At 39.0% G+C, this 18,335-nt stretch overlaps 1 protein-coding gene across 1 annotated transcript in view; it reads right to left on the bottom strand.

Moving 5' to 3' along the window:
- LOC139732843 (homeobox protein cut-like 1) overlaps nucleotides 1–18,335 on the bottom strand; it is a 50,642-nt gene that overhangs the window by 8,825 nt on the left and 23,482 nt on the right. Inside the window, exons 2-10 of the mRNA XM_071643683.1 lie at nucleotides 17,258–17,368; nucleotides 14,396–14,522; nucleotides 13,135–13,272; nucleotides 5,925–6,048; nucleotides 4,818–4,894; nucleotides 3,070–3,136; nucleotides 1,593–1,746; nucleotides 780–845; nucleotides 261–389 (exon numbers count right to left, since the gene is read on the bottom strand). Coding sequence (XP_071499784.1) covers nucleotides 261–389; nucleotides 780–845; nucleotides 1,593–1,746; nucleotides 3,070–3,136; nucleotides 4,818–4,894; nucleotides 5,925–6,048; nucleotides 13,135–13,272; nucleotides 14,396–14,522; nucleotides 17,258–17,368 — 993 coding nt within the window. The remainder of the gene's footprint in view (nucleotides 1–260; nucleotides 390–779; nucleotides 846–1,592; nucleotides 1,747–3,069; nucleotides 3,137–4,817; nucleotides 4,895–5,924; nucleotides 6,049–13,134; nucleotides 13,273–14,395; nucleotides 14,523–17,257; nucleotides 17,369–18,335) is intronic.

Raw genomic sequence — 18,335 nt, 5'->3', positions numbered from 1 at the left:
ACATTTGCTCCTGTGACAATTGCTCCCATGAAATATCTGCATGCCACATTAAAAGCCAAACATAAATTCTACCTTCAAACGTAACCCAAACCCGAATCCTCACATCAAACTAAACCTAAAACCCCATCACAACCCTAAACCTAAGTTGTTGGAGAAAATAAGACTGGAGCAATTGTCGCAGGAGCAAATGCTGTGTCACAAACACACACACACACACACACACACACAAACAAAAACAAATGACAGCAGGATGCCCATACCATTTTCTTGAGGGCATTGTTCTTGGCCGCGAGCTCCTCCTCCAGTTTGTGGAGGCGGGACGCCGTGCTCTCCCGCAGCTTGTTGTTGGACGCCTGCAGCTTCTGCACCTCATCCACCAGCTGCGAGATCTGGGGGCAGGGGGGGCATGGGGCAGGAAGGGATGGATTAATAATAACAGTCATTTAACCCTATCTGTGCCAGGGACCTTTGGACAGTGCATACAACACTATGGTGTTTTCTGTACCAATCTGCCCTCAAGACACTCAAAGGGTTAAGAGGCAACACTCACTCACTTTTGATAGTTAGACTTCAAAAACTCAAACACATGTATCAAAGACATCGTTCAATTCAGGAGTAAGTAATCCCCTGTATGCGCCATTTTCCATATAATGTAAACAGCATTCTTTCAATCACACTTTGAGTAATGTAGTGTGGTTTCCCTTGTGCGCTCCATTTTCCAGATAATGTAACAGCATTCTTTCAATCACACTTTGAGTAATGTAGTGTGGTTTCAATACCTCCTTCTCTTTGGCAGTTAGTTCCACTTCCAGGCTCGATCTCGTCAGAATGTCAATGGCCTGTTCCTGTTGGATAAAGGGAAACGCAAATATACATAAAAAACGTATTGCCAAAACAACTGAAATGAATGTGACACATGTGAAAGCTCATTAGCTCATTGGAAATGATTATCATCAGATGTTACGAATACTGAGAAAGGCTACAAGAGGCATATTCCTGAAGCCAAGTTGGTGAATAGCATCAAAGTTTTAATTCATTCATTATACTTTACTGTGAAAAAACAAAAAACAAAACAGGTACCTCACTCAAATAAAAAGAAAGTTGGGCTGTTCATCATCGATTTGGCAAAGGGATTTCTCTTCAATGCTGTCAGGCTACTCATTTTGTAGCTTTGATATAGATACCAGGTACACGAGATGAAATATGCTAGGGTCTCATCGGAAAAAAAAAAAATACTGGTACATATATCAAGACAGATGACAAAGAATTTACATATACCAAGAATGCATTTCATACCCCTTGCGAGTGGTATTGTAACCCCATTTGAAACGCGAAAAAGATGTCTGTGTGATACACATGAGGAATGAGTGTCTGTGGATGTTGGCAATTTTTGTAGCAACAAATACCACTTGTCTTCCAGTGGTAAAAGCAGCAATGGAGAATAGCAAGGGGCTTTATTAAAAGCAAACATTTTTGTTTTTGTTTTTGTTTGTTTGGTTTTGGGTTTTTTGTTTTTATTTTCGGGGGGGGGGGGGGGGGGGGTTTGCAGGAAGAGAGAGTCTGTAGAGAAATTCCCGATTCTTTCCACTCACCACGTTGGGCGCGCTCTGCATCTGTTCGGCCTGGTGCAGACTCTGGGTGGCCGAGTGCAGCTGACCCTTCATGGCCTCCAGCTGCTTCTCACTGGCCGCCACTCTCTGATTGGCCCGCTCCAGGTCTGTCATCAACAGCTCCATCTCGTCCGATCTGGGCATTTACAAATGTGCAGCAGGAAAAAAAAGAATAAGGGGAAATATTGTAAAAGATGATATATTCGCGGCATGAAATTTTCGCGAATTGGAGCCGACGGCCTTTTCCGTGGCATGAAATTTTCGCGAATTGCCACTGGCGTTCAATGCATACAGCGTAGACAGGAACTTTCACATGCATTTTAATTTTGCGAATCTTGGCGCTCGCGAAATTTGCGAAATCAAAATGCACGCGAACATTCCTCGTTTTACAGTATATATTTATACATATATATATATATATATATATATATATATATATATATATATATATCCTGTAAAAAACAGAAATCTTTATCTACTATACGAAACAGAAATTTTTCGCATGCATGAAACTTTCGCCAATTTTGCAAGGAACTAAGATTTGCAAAGGTTTCTGTCTACACAACGCATTGAATGTCAGTGACAATTCACAAAAAGTTTTATGTCGCGAAAAAGGTCACTGGCTCCAATTATCGAAAGTTTTATGGTGCAAAAAAGGCCGTCGGCTCCAAGTTCGCAAAAGTTTCATGCTGCGTATGTTCCTGGTCTTACAGTATCCGTCTCTCTCCATCCATCGAACTGTCCATTTACTGTATCTATCAACCTTCCTATCTATCCATCTATAATATGCATATATACATACATAAAATTATTCTTTCTCATCCCCTCCCCAGGCTTATTGTGGCAGCTTGCTGCATTCTTTCCCTATTTTTGCATGATAAATTGGAACAATGTCTTTAAATGGACTAATTCCACATGATTCATAAATTCCCCAATTTTTTTTTTTAATGAAATTTTCACTTGTTTGCTTTTAATAGTGCATCCTGAGAAAAATGCAAATATCTGGGATCAAAATGTAGATTCATGGAAGAGGTAGTCAGTTTCCATTCTTGCTTGCACACACAACTCACTCATCTCACCACTTATAACATATGCATTATGGAGGAAAAGTTAATTCACATGAAATGATGCAACACTGCATGATGTCTCATACACTTTGAACAACATGCACCGCTTGGGAACAAAGATCACACATCGTACAGATATGTATGGTAAGGAGATGAAAATTTACTAGTCAAGAAAACATGCCCATGATTTTTTATCATGGCTACTACTGATCAATTCAGTGCTTATTTACGTCGATGCAGGGCAATTTGTCAATCAGTTGCAAAAAACACAGCTGTGCTCGCAAAATCAAAACTCCTATACTTTTGCGAAATATTAATGAAGATCCCAGATATCTGTGTTACTTGGCAACCTCCCAGAAATTTGTGTTGCCAGGCAACTTGAGTGTACTCACTTGGCAGCACTTTGTTCATCATACTTGGCCTTGATGTCGAAAAGTTCAGACTGTGTGTTGTCCAGGGCTGATGAAAGAAAATGATATAGAGAAGCATTAATATTGTAAATCATTTGGCAAAAAAAAAACAACAAAATGTTCTCAAATGATCATGTGGGCATATTTGTCATTTGGCGTGATTATCTTTTAACCCACTGAGGACGAGTCCCAAGTATACTCGGGCAAGTGTCTATGGGAAATGCGTGTTATAGCAAAATCAGCCTGTCCTCAACGGGTTAAAGTTAAATACCATTTGTAGACTGTCAGAGGATAGACGTGAGCCTAACTATCAAACTCATTCAAGGTGTTGAAGTCTACAAAAACAATGGGCTAGTCTTTCATTTCAGCACCATTATCAGCACATGAACTATAATCAGGTGTTCATCGCTTCATTGCATTTGCATTGTGAAATTTATCATTCTGGAAGCCTGACGCTTGCTCCAAAGAGAATACTGAGAATTTGAACTGATACTGGATTTGACCTGGTTCCCTGAGAAAAGTTATTACTCTCTAGATGAATGATTTGTTCAGCAACTAGGACAACTCATCACTACTAGACACATCAAAAACACCACGAATGTAATTACTCGTCTGATTCATGCCTCAACCATCGAGGTAATTACGGATGAAGAGTCTTACAATGTTACATTTCAGAACGGCACTAAAAACATAAGCACGCTCTCCATAGAAACTATGTGAAGTTGCCATCACGAGAGACAACCCTCTTCATACTGTGGGAAGCTCCTCCCTAAAACTAATCAGGCCAATTTATAGATGGGATTTTCTCCTCGTAATGAGAGTTACAATGACCTGATCAATCACTGTTTGCCCTCTGGTTATTTAAAGGCAGCCGATCGCCATCCCTTATGGTACGTAAACTCCGAACGACCGAAGTTTGTGCATGCAATTGCGCAATGCCAGACTCGGTGCTATATCCATAAACGTGTGGGACAATGCTGCCACTGAGACACGAGTGTGTGTGTGCGTGTGTGAGTACGCATCATACACAAACATTGTCACTGCGAGCTGCGGTGATTGGAGGAGAGAGGCCAGAAGACGTGTGACTCTTTGGCCTCTCTTCATGCGCATGCGCACTGAGAGTGTGCGTCCATTCGGAAGCTCTCGTGGCTCGCTCGGACAGCCATTTTGGGTTAGGAGATTTGTAGCATAGAGCTCTTGTAGGTTAGCGTGTTGTTCGCTGACCCATTGAGCCAGCGCTATTCTCATTCGGGGTCCTACATTTGATACAGAATGGGGGAGGCAGCATGTTGCGTTCGTCTCCGTGCCGCACAAACCACTCACCACGATTGAGTGCCTTTAAAGGTACCGTTTACCATTGGGAGCAGTGATTTAAAAAAATGTTCTGAGTTATCACATCTGAAACATAGTCAGTTGTATCACAAAACATCCCACAATATAAAAATTTTGCAATAAAGCCAAACACATGAAGGAGATATCACTTTTTTTCTCAATAAACCATAACTGTAGAGGGTTTATTCTAGAAACACTTTTACTATAACTATTGTTCACATTTTGTATATCTAACAATGCTCAACATTGACTATACTGATTAACATTTTTACATTGGTTGACTCGATCCCTAATTCATATTTTAGAATTAGTTCGAAGCACTAAAGCTGAAATTTTTGTTTCATCTGCAAATGGTAAAGAACATCCCTTTCATGCATCTATGAGTATCGGATGCATACCATTTTGCAGCGTTGATATCTTCAGCTCCGCCTCCCCGAGTTTCTTGGCAACTGACATCTGCTTCTCTTGGAGTTGTCTGGAAGGGGAACAATATAAAACAATACTAGCATAATCATCTATGTATGCACATATTTTATTTTACTTCACTTGCCTCTCCTGCAGTAAACTAATTTTGGATGATATTCTGTTCTGGGCAGGGTGCTATTAAAGCAGATACTGCCTACCTGTGTGGTTACCTTGGACAACTAGACTAAATGTTGGACAGATAAAATCAATGAGTTTGCCTATTCAACAATTACGAGAATCACTTAGTCTTGTCCTTACAGGCGAAAAAGAACAACTGTTTTTTGCCTATTTTCTTGGAAATACACTGCAGGGTTTATAAGCCATTGTTGCCTTCAATAGCATTCTCCTGACTTGGCCTGTACACACAATCAGGGACGATGATCAAGTGCAGCGATGCTAAAAATCCTTTCTAAAAGAGTTTCTATTTCCTTGTGTAAGAAAAATTTACCCTCAATATGGCCCCAACCGTTGCAAATATTATCAAACTATACAATGCAAATCAAGTGGCTGCTGGTTGCAGACTGGTATAACACATATATTACACTGACGGATGTAAAATAACCTTCAGATCACTCACTCACGGATATTCAAAGAGAAGTTCATGCACAGCTGCACCTGCTAAACTACGACTGCTCATGTGATACGGCACTCATCCTGGTGTGACTGATCACCTTTGTTTCAATGCAGAAAGAAGGAGCGCAGGGTTGATTAGACAATAATCTACCAGCCACCCTTCAAAATTGGTCGCAACTCTGCATGCGAGACGGCCGACGATTTCCACAAAACTGTTTTTTGCAAATTTCGCGAATCACTGGTGGGCTACGAGTTTAAACAACATGTGAAAATACTGACGTCTGATCATGACTGCATTAAGTGGTGGAGTAAACAAACAGGCATTGGTGCATGTCATACTATAGCCTCCCGCAAATCGCGATAACGACATCTTACGAAAATGTCTAGTTTCCCTGTACCATGCACACGGTAGTAAGGCATGGTGCACTGCCACTGAATATTTTTCTAGGCACACGTCCCCGTCTCACCTCTCCTTCTCAGCAAAGTCCTTCTGCAGCTCACGCTCCTTCTCGTTGGCCCTGGCCTGGGCCACGGACTCCGATCGCTCCTCATACTCCTTCAGCTTGCTCTGCAGGTTCTTGATGGTCACCTCTGCCGAAAGCAAAAGAAGAGAACGAAAAATTATACGCATGCGCACATCTACGGAGAAGTTGGCACCATGGGAGAACGTTCCTTTAGAATGGAACCCACGGTGACATGGCAGTAAAATGAGTTTAACGTTGACAGAAACTGGAAAAGTTATGATTATTTTAGTATCAGTCAGTTATCTAGCAAAGAGTTGTTCAGAGACTAGTCGTGCAAGGCTTTGCTTGAAAAAAAAAAGTTGATAAATAGAAAATTCTTATTCAGCATTCTAGTGAAACAATGTCTTCTTTTTTAAAATCTAATCAACCCTTGAGAAAATAACATGGCAAGCGTGTTTGTGTGAAATGATTATACTCTTTCAAAACATACTGATTGACATATTCGTCATGGAATGGTAGCCTTCACAATGCACGTCACACTTGGAAAAAGTCACATATTTCCTATTCAAACTTTGCATTCATCCTGTCCCTGTCCCTGCTTATCAACATGATTTACCTTTTAGATACAGTGCCTTACATGCATTGTAGCATGTCGTCTTGTTGTTACATATTTTTTTAAACATTTGAACAAAACTAAACAATTGGTACACCAATCCAGTTACAACCTATTGAAACCACATGGGGGCCGCCAATTTACAAGCTTTGGTTTGTTGACGCCTATTTACCATTCTACCAAACTTACACATATTATACAAATTGTATGTATGACTTTCATAGACTGTCTGTTTGAAAGATTTTGAACATATGTTGCCTTGAGGATACCCCTGCGCTCAACATCCTAGCGCATCCCATGACTGACACGTCTGAATGTGAACTGGGCAAGTCCAAGATAAGGTCCCCTCAGAAGGCAAAATTTCATCTTTGCTCAATATTGACATGTTTGGTATCATTTTGAAGCTTATGAGTTGAAGTTTTGATTTCCATGGAGGAAAAAATTATATTACATAAATTTATGCAAATTTCAAGGGCTTCATTTGCATAAATGTGAAACACAGCGTTACGTATGGGACATTTATAAAAATTCATATTAATTCAAAGGAAAGCAAATGATATTTGATTAATATGTGGACATAAGAAGTTCATCAAATGGTTTAACTTGGTATGAAAATTTAGGGATTATGCAAATGATTATGCAAATTAGCTCGTGTCCTATCATGAGATGTCCCATACGTAACAAATTGAGGTCATTTTTTTAGGTTTTTTCTGAAATTGCTAAGGTTATATTAATGCCCTTTTGGAAAGTTCTAATTTATTGTTTAGAGAAATTAAATACCACAGAAAAAAGAAAAAACAGTGAAAGGAATATTTTTTATAAGGCATTGAAATAATGTTACGTATGGGACAAATGCGTTACGTATGGGACATTCTCATACATAATGCATGTGAATGCATGTAGCTAGCTGGGAAGGTCTCTCAGTACACCAATGGTCAATCATCCTGAAGAAAGCATCCCAACATTGTCGCTACTTTTTGAGTTATAGACACTTTAAACAATACATGTACTTGACTGAACAATTTTCAGAAAGGGGGAGGGGAAAATGGCAAAATACACAATGAAAAAACAGCATTAAAGGGATGGTATAGTTTTTTTGTAGAAATGGGGATTCAGTTTTCAACATTTAATGAGATGATTGGAAACCAATTATATGAATTACTAAAGAGCATACAATCCTAAGACTAGAGGAATTCAAAGTTTAGTGATGGAGATCCAATTTGAAATGGCTGTGATATAAATATTTTAAAAGAATATAAAGTAAAATGATTTTTTTTTTTTATTGCAAGTGATACACAAATTGTCCTTATTCAGGTTTCAATAATAGCCACGACAAAATTCATGGGTATACATACTGAGGTGTGACTCGAATCAATGACCTGACTGCTAGACAGACATCATATATCTACTCGATCACTGGGGTTCCACGCAGCAGGTATTGCTTATTTATAAGAATTAACATTTCTTGTGTCAAGTTGTTTTTTATTGAAACGAAATGGCAAACTGCCCTTCATCAATGGAAGCAAACACTTTAAACTATTCAATTTTTCAGTAGTAACTATCCTGATAAAAATAGGGCATACTCCATACTTAGGTTGGTCATGAAAATATAGAATATGATTAAATATGATTATGATGGTAAATATTTGGGGAATATTGTTCCCTTGTCAATCTGGATCAGTATTTGAGTAGTTTCAACTGATTCCATTTCAATAATTATGCAAAAAATTTGTTTATGGGTATTTTGCAAAATTATTTTGCAAAATACCCATAAACGTGTCTCTCCACACACTAAACGAATGGGGGACAAAGGGCATGCATACTCAGGTTGGTCATAAAAATATGAAAATATGATTGAATATGATTAGGATGGTGAATATTTGGGGAATATTGTTTCCTTGACAATCTGGATCAGTATTTGAGTAGTTTCAACTGATTTTACTTCAATAATTATGCAAAATACCCATAAACATGGTTCTTCACACACTAAATGAATGGGGGACAAACTGTCCCATACGAAACTGTCCCATACGTAACACGTCATGTCTGTCTTTAATTAGAACCTGTAATTAGAGTTTTTTACCTAATGACACGAAACTTACCTATGATAATCTTGAGTGTTGTGACTTTCATCACAGTGAGTTACAAGTTGTAGAATGAAATACTTTCAGAGAGTTTTGAGGTTGAAAAAAATGTTCAAAAAAACAATTTTTTTCTGGTCCCATACGTAACGGCACATATTTTCTCTTCTAGAATATAATTGTGAAGGTCATTTTTCTCCATTTTTTGCATGATTATACTTCCCCTAGATATCAATCACCGTGATAAAGTTTGATATGATCAAAAGCCATTAACACTATTTTTCAGGTCATAAAAGTCTCTGAATGTCCCATACGTAACGCGCGTGTTATCTTGGACTTGCCCAACTGCAGAGCATACACTGAGAAATCTTTTCTGTGCCCCACAACTTTTTAACATTTGTGCCCTGCTCGACGCAAAAGTATGCCAGTATGCTTTGCAAAAACCTACAAGTCCTTTAAATTACCAAAATAATACCCTTGGAATGATATCAGATTAACAATATCATGAAAATAGTCCATGCTACCTGCTAATGATCTCAATTCTATTCATCCCTTCCAGCTAACCACTCATTGAATGATAACAGGCTCTTATGATAATGAGCTCTGTTATTGGCCAGATTCCGCCAGAACATAAATCATATTCAACACCATATGGGTGGTCATATCATGAAAGCACAGTTGCCATACTACAGAACCACTATATGGGTAGTCATTTATCATGAATGCACAGTTGCCATACTACAGAACCACTTCAATACAAGACCCTAATTAACTCTCCGAGAACTAGTTGCTTAAGATATCCATTGACAATCCCTACACAAAGGAACAAGAGTGAATAACAGTTAATGAATTTGGTCAAATGTATTGTGTGTGCATGAGAAATGAACCATGAATATTCACTCTCTTTTGGACCCAGACTTACAGTAATACCAGGAATGTTTGCATGCATGTTAATTTCACAGACTTCGCAAGAGCCAAGATTCGTTAAATTAAAATGCAAGCAAAAGTTCTTGTCTGCACAATATGCATTGAATGCCAGTGGCCATTTGCAAAAAAGGCTGTCAGCTCCAATTGCAAAAATTTCATGCCGTTAAAATATCTTGCTTAAGAGTATGCTATCAAAGACTGTTTTACATAACATTCTTTCGAAAGATCAGACCACATTCCCTCGCCTACAATAGGATCTATAAAGCAAAAATTCTCTCATTAATAATGATATACCAGACGTCAGCCCTATCATGCACATTAAACTTAACATATGTGTGGCTTCTGTTCTTCTTTTTTTTTCACATACAGTCACCAACAAAATGAAATTTTGACTACGATAACGGTGTGCTGGGCACACCCCTCCCAGTGGCATGCAACCATTCGACGCCACAGAATATGCCTGCCTGAAACGGGGTATCGATGCCTGAAATTTAGGCAGTGAGCGATCGAGATACAGCTGGGCCCTGGGGGGCTTTCGTTCCTCTTGAATTGCATCAGCAAGCACAGCCAACAGAGAAATGAGAGCCTACATGCATCTCGGTATAGTACCAAAACATCTGATACAGCCATTTGATATCTACAGAGATGGCATACAAGAAGAATTAAGCAAGTTAAAAAAAAAATTATAACAAAGAGCCTGTTGGGACTAATCAATATGAAAATCAATAGAACTAATCAATGGCCAGTCAATATGGAAATCAATCGACCAATCAATCCCGTTCTTCAGATGGGAGATCAATAAAAAAGGAGAGCGCAAAATAAATATTTCATGATTATTGCATACTCCACTGTAAGTTTAATGCATCTAGGCTGTCACGCAATATACAATATAATGTAAAAAGTAGGCACTATACGTGTAGCTTCATGCATGCAAACTGGCCGCACAAGCTTTTGCCGAGAAAGGACAGACAGACAGGAAAATGGCTAGACATTGTAATTGGCTTTTTAAACCAGACCAGTGATGCAATGTCACTTGAGCTGGTTAGCCCTAAAATACACCACAAGACTAGAAGACTTCTAGTACCATTAAAAAGTAATTTTCTTCACACTCATATTAAAGTTAGAAAATGGTCTTTTTTGTTATGTTTCTGTGCTATATCCTCCTCAGAAGATGCAATAGATTTTATCTTTAGTTCTTCCTCATTTTCTTTCTATTCACAAAGCAAACACAAACAAACACATACACACACACACACACACACACACACACACACACACATACATGTGTACATACAATAGAATCTAATTTTCCATACACAGGAACTTGTAGGTAACCTTTACTCAGAAAAAAGCAGTACTACAGTGTATGCATTTATTTTCCCTTCTATATGTCTGATAATGCAAAATCTTTCTCATATCTACATGTAACATTTATACAATATTGTGTAAGAAACAACGTACACGTGTATGACAACTTGGATTGCAATACTTGGTCTCATTCATTTCCATACAAAGGGAAAAAAGAAATTCAAAACAAAACAAAGAAAAACACATACACTTAAAACTTATCAGAAATACTTGATTGATATAAGAGATACATGCACAAACACATACACACACACACACACACACACACACACACACACACACACACACACACACATCTCTATTGATACAAACCCCATCCATCCATCCCCCCCCCCCCCCCCACACACACACACACACAAGAACCTTGGGGAATAGACAAGCAATTATTGATTTCAAGTACTCATGCAATCGAGGGATGGCATGTGGGCAAAATCAATGAAATGGATCAGAGGGAAATACGTCTGATCAATAGCCAGCCACACTGTACAGGGAGACCAGCTGAAGACACCCCCAAAGTTTCCCAGGCTCTCCGATTATTTCAGCACTTTTTGCCACCCGCCACAAGAAATTGATACTCACAATTCTTTTCTCTATTTTTTATTGCAGGTGGAGGAGAGTTGTGATTCCCCCACTATCATATGTTTGGTTTGTTTTGTTTTGTTTTTTGTACGAAAACTGCTGTTGTTTTAATGCCTGATGTGGAAATAAACTCAATTCAAAGACAGTCTGTATGAGAAAAGAGGACATTGCATAACAAGTGAGCAGATATGGTTTTTGGGATAAAAACTAGGCCTTCAAGATTATGATTCGATCAATATTTTTTCACATTTAACACAAATGTTAAAGCACTGGGACAATAAAAACAAGATGTCCTCTCAACACCCATCCCCAAATAATCCATTCAACAAGTGTATGTCAGCTTTTGTCCTAATACATGTACGCATATATCATCAAAATGAGGTCTGAGATTTTATTTGTCTTTTTATCATCCTGTTCATCCTAGATTATATCACAGCGCTCAAAATGTACACATACAAATGTGATATCACAAATCATACGATTTTGTTATCAAGATGATGATGTTTGAATATCACTTTTATCGTTTTAGAAAGTCTGCACAATCGGCATTAATAAAATTTTAAACAGGAATGTTATACAAGATGAAAAATTGATTTCTCAATTCTAAAGATAAATATCTTCCCAAAGAACAAAGTTAGTTCCATACATTGTACTGCCAATCAGCCTCCATCTACAAAACCAAGACCAACAACAAAACAAAAGATTCCCCAGGAGTCAAAGTTGTGGATCTATGCTTACGCTATACCTCTCCATACTGAAGTGCAGTTGTCCAAAACTTCTCAGAATTTCACAATTAATGTCAATAGTAACCCAATGCACCTGTCTAGCTGATAGCATTACTTTTGCACTTCACTCCAACAAAGACTTGAAGCCCTGCTCCCCCCTTCCCCCCCCCCCCTTCCCTTTAGCTACCTGTCACGGGGCTCGCATTACGCCAGGAGCAGTTTATCACCGAGGACTAGAGAACACTGTAATTCTTTTACACCTGCAAAAGTATGCTTCATCTAATAACTGCGCTTCACACCTGCATGTATTGCGAGATCTAATGCGGATTAGGGGAGACCGATCGGCAGATAGATGCCGGGGCAGCCATCCCGAAAAGAGCAGCCACCCCTGGAGGAACTAGTTTCTCATCTGTCTGGATGGCTGGCTGACTGTGGCTAGCCGGGGAACCAAACAGGCTTGAATGCACACTGCAATGCAATCCTGCCTCAGCTTATCCCTTCAGGTGGTTTTTTTATGAGGGGGGTGGGGGGCAAAGCTGCCACACACAAGATGCGGTGTTGCCTAGCAACCGGGGTTTTGCTGTGCCCCTCTCAAATGTCATAGATAGTACAGGGCAAGTTTGAAGACACCATAGAGGAGTGCAACGACCTCTTGGTGCTTTTTTTACCTCTCTCTCTCTCCTCATGCTTTGAATACTGTCTTTCACGTTCTGCTAAGCAGCAATTGAACCACATGCTGTCATCTCCCTCACTGATTGTGGCAGAAAATGATGAGGAATAGAGAAAGCTAAACGGACGGATTTCTGCTTCTAGCTAAATTGTAATGATCCTGCAGAAGTCCCGACAATCTCATTTTTGTGTGTTTCACACTATTAGCATTCAGCCCCACTCTCCACTTCACAGCAAGAGCATCCCATTACCTTGATTTTTCACTTCGGCAAACTCCTTGTTGTACTCTTCCAGCGTCTCGCGCAGTTTCTGGTTCTCAATCTCGAGGTCCAGGGCCTTCTGAGCCTTCTTCTGGACGTTGACGCAGTACTCCAGGACCGACGTCGGATCTGCGTCAAGGGGAGGAAGCGGTTAAGGGGTAGATGACACATACAGATTCAACATTGACTGCTAGGCTATGGATTTTTGCTTTGGGTATTAACCTATTCAGTAACATTATGCCAGAAACTTTGCTTATATACTGATGTGATCTCTTCTAATAGTGTCTCGTACATACAAACTGTAACAAGCTTTCTTTCTAGCGAAAGTGTGTGTTTGTATTCACAGCAGTACATATGGGTATATAAACTTATTTAATAAAATTATGCCAAAACCTTGCACATCAATGTATTTATATGATCTCTTCTAACAGTGCCTCATACTTTCAACATGTTGAATACATAAATTTCTTGTCCCTGAAACTGGTCACAGGTGTTTGTATTCAGAGAAGTATATTATCATTATATCACAGTGGAAATTCCCAGAAAATGTACCTGTAGGTAAAAAGTATATCCCCCCCCCCCCCACAGATTGACAATTTTTGGGCATTGCACATTCATGTTAGTGATGCATCTAACAAATTGTTGCATTCTACTGAAAGAAAAAATCAGCTGAATAAAGGCAAAAAAAAAAAATGATTCTCATTAACAATATGCTGAATGCAGGTGCCTAAACTTCCTTAATACTTACACTTGTGTACACCTAACTAGCAAAGCCATTGTTGAATACTTATAATGGCATAATCTAGGGAATAGTGTAGAGAATATCAATGAATGAAATATGTAGAGTCCATGCCTCTCATCTAATCTGAGGCAGCTGGTGCTAAGTACATTGTACAAATACACATACTGCACAATCTGCAAACTTTATCACAGACACACACAAACACATTTATGATAAACAGTATAGATTTCTATTTCTTCTTCTCCTTCTTCTGATTCTCTATCTTCTTCTCCTTCTTCCTCATAAATGTATCTCCTTCTTCTTTTGAAATTAATGTATTCAGTATGCCCAGCATACAGTCAACGGCACACAAGATCTCACACCTTTCAGTACACAAGTGACCATCCATGATTAAAAACGCTGTTTTTTAAGGGCATGGTTATATACAAAGACCCCATTTCACAATACAGATCACTTTTAATAACAGATTATTCAAAAAAAAAAGAAAAGAAACATACAATTTTTACATACCTGGGAGATCAATTAGCTTTTTGTAGATGGAGAGAAAGGCGCCCTCCGCTGCCTTGCTCCTCTTCGACAGTGAGTCCACTTCAGCCTGGAAGCTCTTCAGCAACGGAGCCACTTGTTTGCGTACATCCTGAAAGCGTTACCAACAAGAAGAACGCCATCATCGAACAGGGCTTTTAAAGCCAGAGCCATGGTTTACTATTGTAGTTGTGAAACTTTCCGCAGCAAGTCTTTAATAGTAGATGGATAGAATTCTTGAACAGGAACAACATGAGGTTGGGAACAGAGAGGATACAGGTCATTCCTGTTTAATAGCAAACACAGCTGTGACGACATTTTCATTACATGGAAGTAAAAAATCAGGGCCCACAGTTATTATCCATATCTTTATTTTGATTTGTTTGGCTATGACAAAATTTCGAGATTTTTAACATAAGAAAACTGCTGGTCTCAAGGACTTCTTCATCATGAGAGTCACAGGTTCTGTAAATGTGCTGTAGGTGAGAGGAAAGTTGAGAAAGGTTGGGTATTCTTTGGCTGAAAATTAGTCTTGGGTCAAGCCAATATAGTATGGTAGCGATAGCAAAGGAGGTAGGGAGAGGGGCAGTATCGTACACACATGTAAGCCTGAAAAGAAGAATGGAGAAGTGAGTGGTGAAAGAGGAGAGGTACTGTATGTGAGTGGAAAGTTGTGAAAAAGGGGGCAAATTTTTTTGCTGTAAAATAGAGCAGGTCCAAGCGGAACTGAAAAGTGAAGGAGATGTTGTAACTGTCGCTCCCCCTCCTCGACGCAATATGCAAAACATACAACACATGTACTGTACAGTTCATCGAAAATTTCCTGTAAATTTTTTGTTAATTATACAGTGTACACTTCTAAATTGTAAAATTTACCATATCATGAATTAGAAACAAGACAAACTATACGCAACTGATTGATAAATTGCCCTAGATCAACAAAAATTTCATGAATTTGGAGACAAATTGACATTTTGCAGGCTACAGTGTAACATTTATGTGCAATGAATAAACTTCCAGCTTGCACACGGCACACAAGTTGTATAGTAATGACATACACTGTAATTCTTAACTGTTACATTGTTGTACAACTCCAAAAGCTTGTATTGCTATGCTATAGTGATGTACATACAGTATAAACCTCTCAATGTCTACAGTGTACGTACCTATTGTACACGTCGTATGTGCCCCTAGATCATACAGAACATCAACATAAACTTGTATTCTGTAGGAAAGGCATTGTACAACGAATGTATTTTGTCTTTTGTACATGCACACCTCACTGGGCAATCGACGATGGAATGCTAAAACGACTGTATGCTACACAGATTCAGTCAGGTGCAAAATACACAATAAAGGTAAATTCTTCATGTTTGATAACGATTTGTAAATAATAAGAAAAAAAAACTGAAAATTTAAGGAGTACCATTGAAGTTGTCCCAAGGCATGTTTAACCACATCAACCACAGTACATTGTATCTCAAATGTGTTCAACCATGACCTCTCAAATTCTTGAACAAGCCTGCAAAGTAAATTTTCAATGTTTCGATCAATCAGTTATAGATGTCGGGCCGTCACACAAGAGTTCGGTTTGTACACGTGTACATGAAGAGTATTTGATGTAACATGAATTTGTATTCTGCATCGATCTGTCATGCCCTATGTAAACGTAAACCTTCAAGAAATATGACTTCACTGAAGATCCTCATCTATTCTAAAACTCCATCCATCAATCATACACATCACGACAATACTTTGAACTAGTCCTCAAAATGGTATCACAGGGGGCAATTCAAACCCCCTTTGATAACATGTACACACTGCATGTGTACACACATACAAGTGTACACCATAAAACGGCTCTTCATGGGAATATTTGTAGCTTGTCTCAAATGTCAATCAACATGCACTTTTTTGAGGCAACACAAACCAAACGACAAAACCTCAACTTATCCAAATCTACTGCAAACTCTACTGTGAAGCGAACATTGGACAACTTTCCCACTCGTGTGCTAATCATGTGTCAATACACTTTCGACAGATGCATCGACAATAATATGGTGAAACAGTATCTTTTATCTATTCATCTTAAATAAATCATGCAATATATATTGCATGCCTCAAGCAACAAGTGAATGATTAACAGCCTGCAAAGTGCATGGTACACAGCTAAAGCTGTATTGTTAACCCCTAAGTTCAGATTTTACAGCGTGCAAACATTTCACAGTGACATCTAGATGAACTAAGTATACATATCATGGCTGTATGTTTCTTTCTGCTTTTGTTGTTTTGTCTTTATCTAGTTGGTTTCTTACAAACCAAAGAAAACAATATCTGTGAATGTATTACATATTGTACAAATGAAGATGGTCATTATAAGGATGAAAGTGACAAAAATGATGACAATAAATGATGGCAACTACAACATGGTTTATTATAATGGAAATGAGATGATTATCAATTTAAACCGGTAGCAGTACAAACATGCAACAAAAATGAAATAAAATTGTAAAATGAACTTCATTGAAATTAATTAACATCTTCCGATATGATAAGAAAGTTCAGCGACCTTTGACCCTTTGAGGCTTTTGTTCAAAAACTCTCATTAACTTTAGTAACTAATATCTCATTTAGCATACCTGGGCCATGTACTGGAAAAATATCCTCTTCATAGTTTAATATTTTTAAATCACATTTAATGAGATGAAAGGGGAACGGACAGACAGACAACCCAAAAACATAACAGCACTGGCACCCTTTCATGGTGGAGGCATGGAAAAAGACTGACGTTTCAGCTGCCAACTCAACATCTTTATACAAACATAATACAATAACACAACGACAAACCTCTGGCGTGTTCTTCTTGAATTCTCTGCTCTGTTCCACCAGCCTCTTCCGAGATGAGTCACTTTCGTCTTGTCTGTTGGCCAAGTCGGTGGCTGTGTTATCCAACTCTCGCTAAGAATCCGGGGGGGGGGGGGGGGGGGGAGAGATACATAAGAGAAATTTAGATTTGATTATCAAATGCCTTGAATTTGCTGGTCAGGAGAAAAGCATTTACAATGTAAAGTTCCTTTAAATTGAAGATTAACTTCAACACTGAGTCTGCTTTACAGTTCTCATTTCCCCTTTTATATTAAGTTAGAAGGACCATTCACTGAGTTATGATCTCTGGATCATTGGATACAATCATTATCATCTGTAAACTGCAGAAAATTCTTCCAATAGTTTGACACTTTTCACACTCCCCATCTCACAATGTACATAAAATGAAAGAGCAGAAGTGCTCAGTGTTTCGACTGGCATTAAATGCATCAACTCGACACGCGCATCTTGGTCAATGGATTAGCAGACAGCGTCGTTTATCTGTTCTTCGCTCAAGACCGGGTCTCGCTTTCGCTGCCGACTTGACCGCAAATACGCGCGGAAGCACTCCGGGATGATCAGTATTCCGCACATACACAGTCTCGTGCCTGACGGAAGCATTTACACTTTTTTTTTTCTCGCTCTCACTCGCTGCACCGTTAGGTCAACATTTTTAAGAAGCAGAGTATCAGTGAACAGTGTTTACACTGCATGTCATTCATCCAAGTCAGACTGCACACTTCTTTCACACATTTCCATCACATTTTGTCAGCTTGCCACACATTCGCAAAAAACAGAGACAGTGAGATGGAGAAGGAAAAGAAAGAGAGAGAGATACATTTTGAGAGAGGGAGAGAGAGAATGTAATTGAAGCTAGATTGATGGTGTGAAAATGGCTGGGGGGGGGGGGAAGGGGGGCTCAGCTGTGCCATTTGAAAAGGGGCTGAGTACTTCTCCGCACGTCTTTTAGTTTTTACCGTGCACTCAGCCACTACGTTCAAGGCAATACCACAGCAAGAAGTGATGCCCAGTGACTGGCTACATTGAAGAAACAAGATAC

Source organism: Diadema antillarum, unplaced genomic scaffold, assembly GCF_040938485.1.
Source record: "Diadema antillarum isolate AM-2024a unplaced genomic scaffold, OU_Dant_1.0 seq00000454_RagTag, whole genome shotgun sequence".
Classification (NCBI taxonomy): Eukaryota; Metazoa; Echinodermata; class Echinoidea; order Diadematoida; family Diadematidae; genus Diadema; species Diadema antillarum.
The sequence above is the reverse complement of the archived record's forward strand: the minus strand, read 5'-3'. Positions and strand labels throughout refer to the sequence as shown.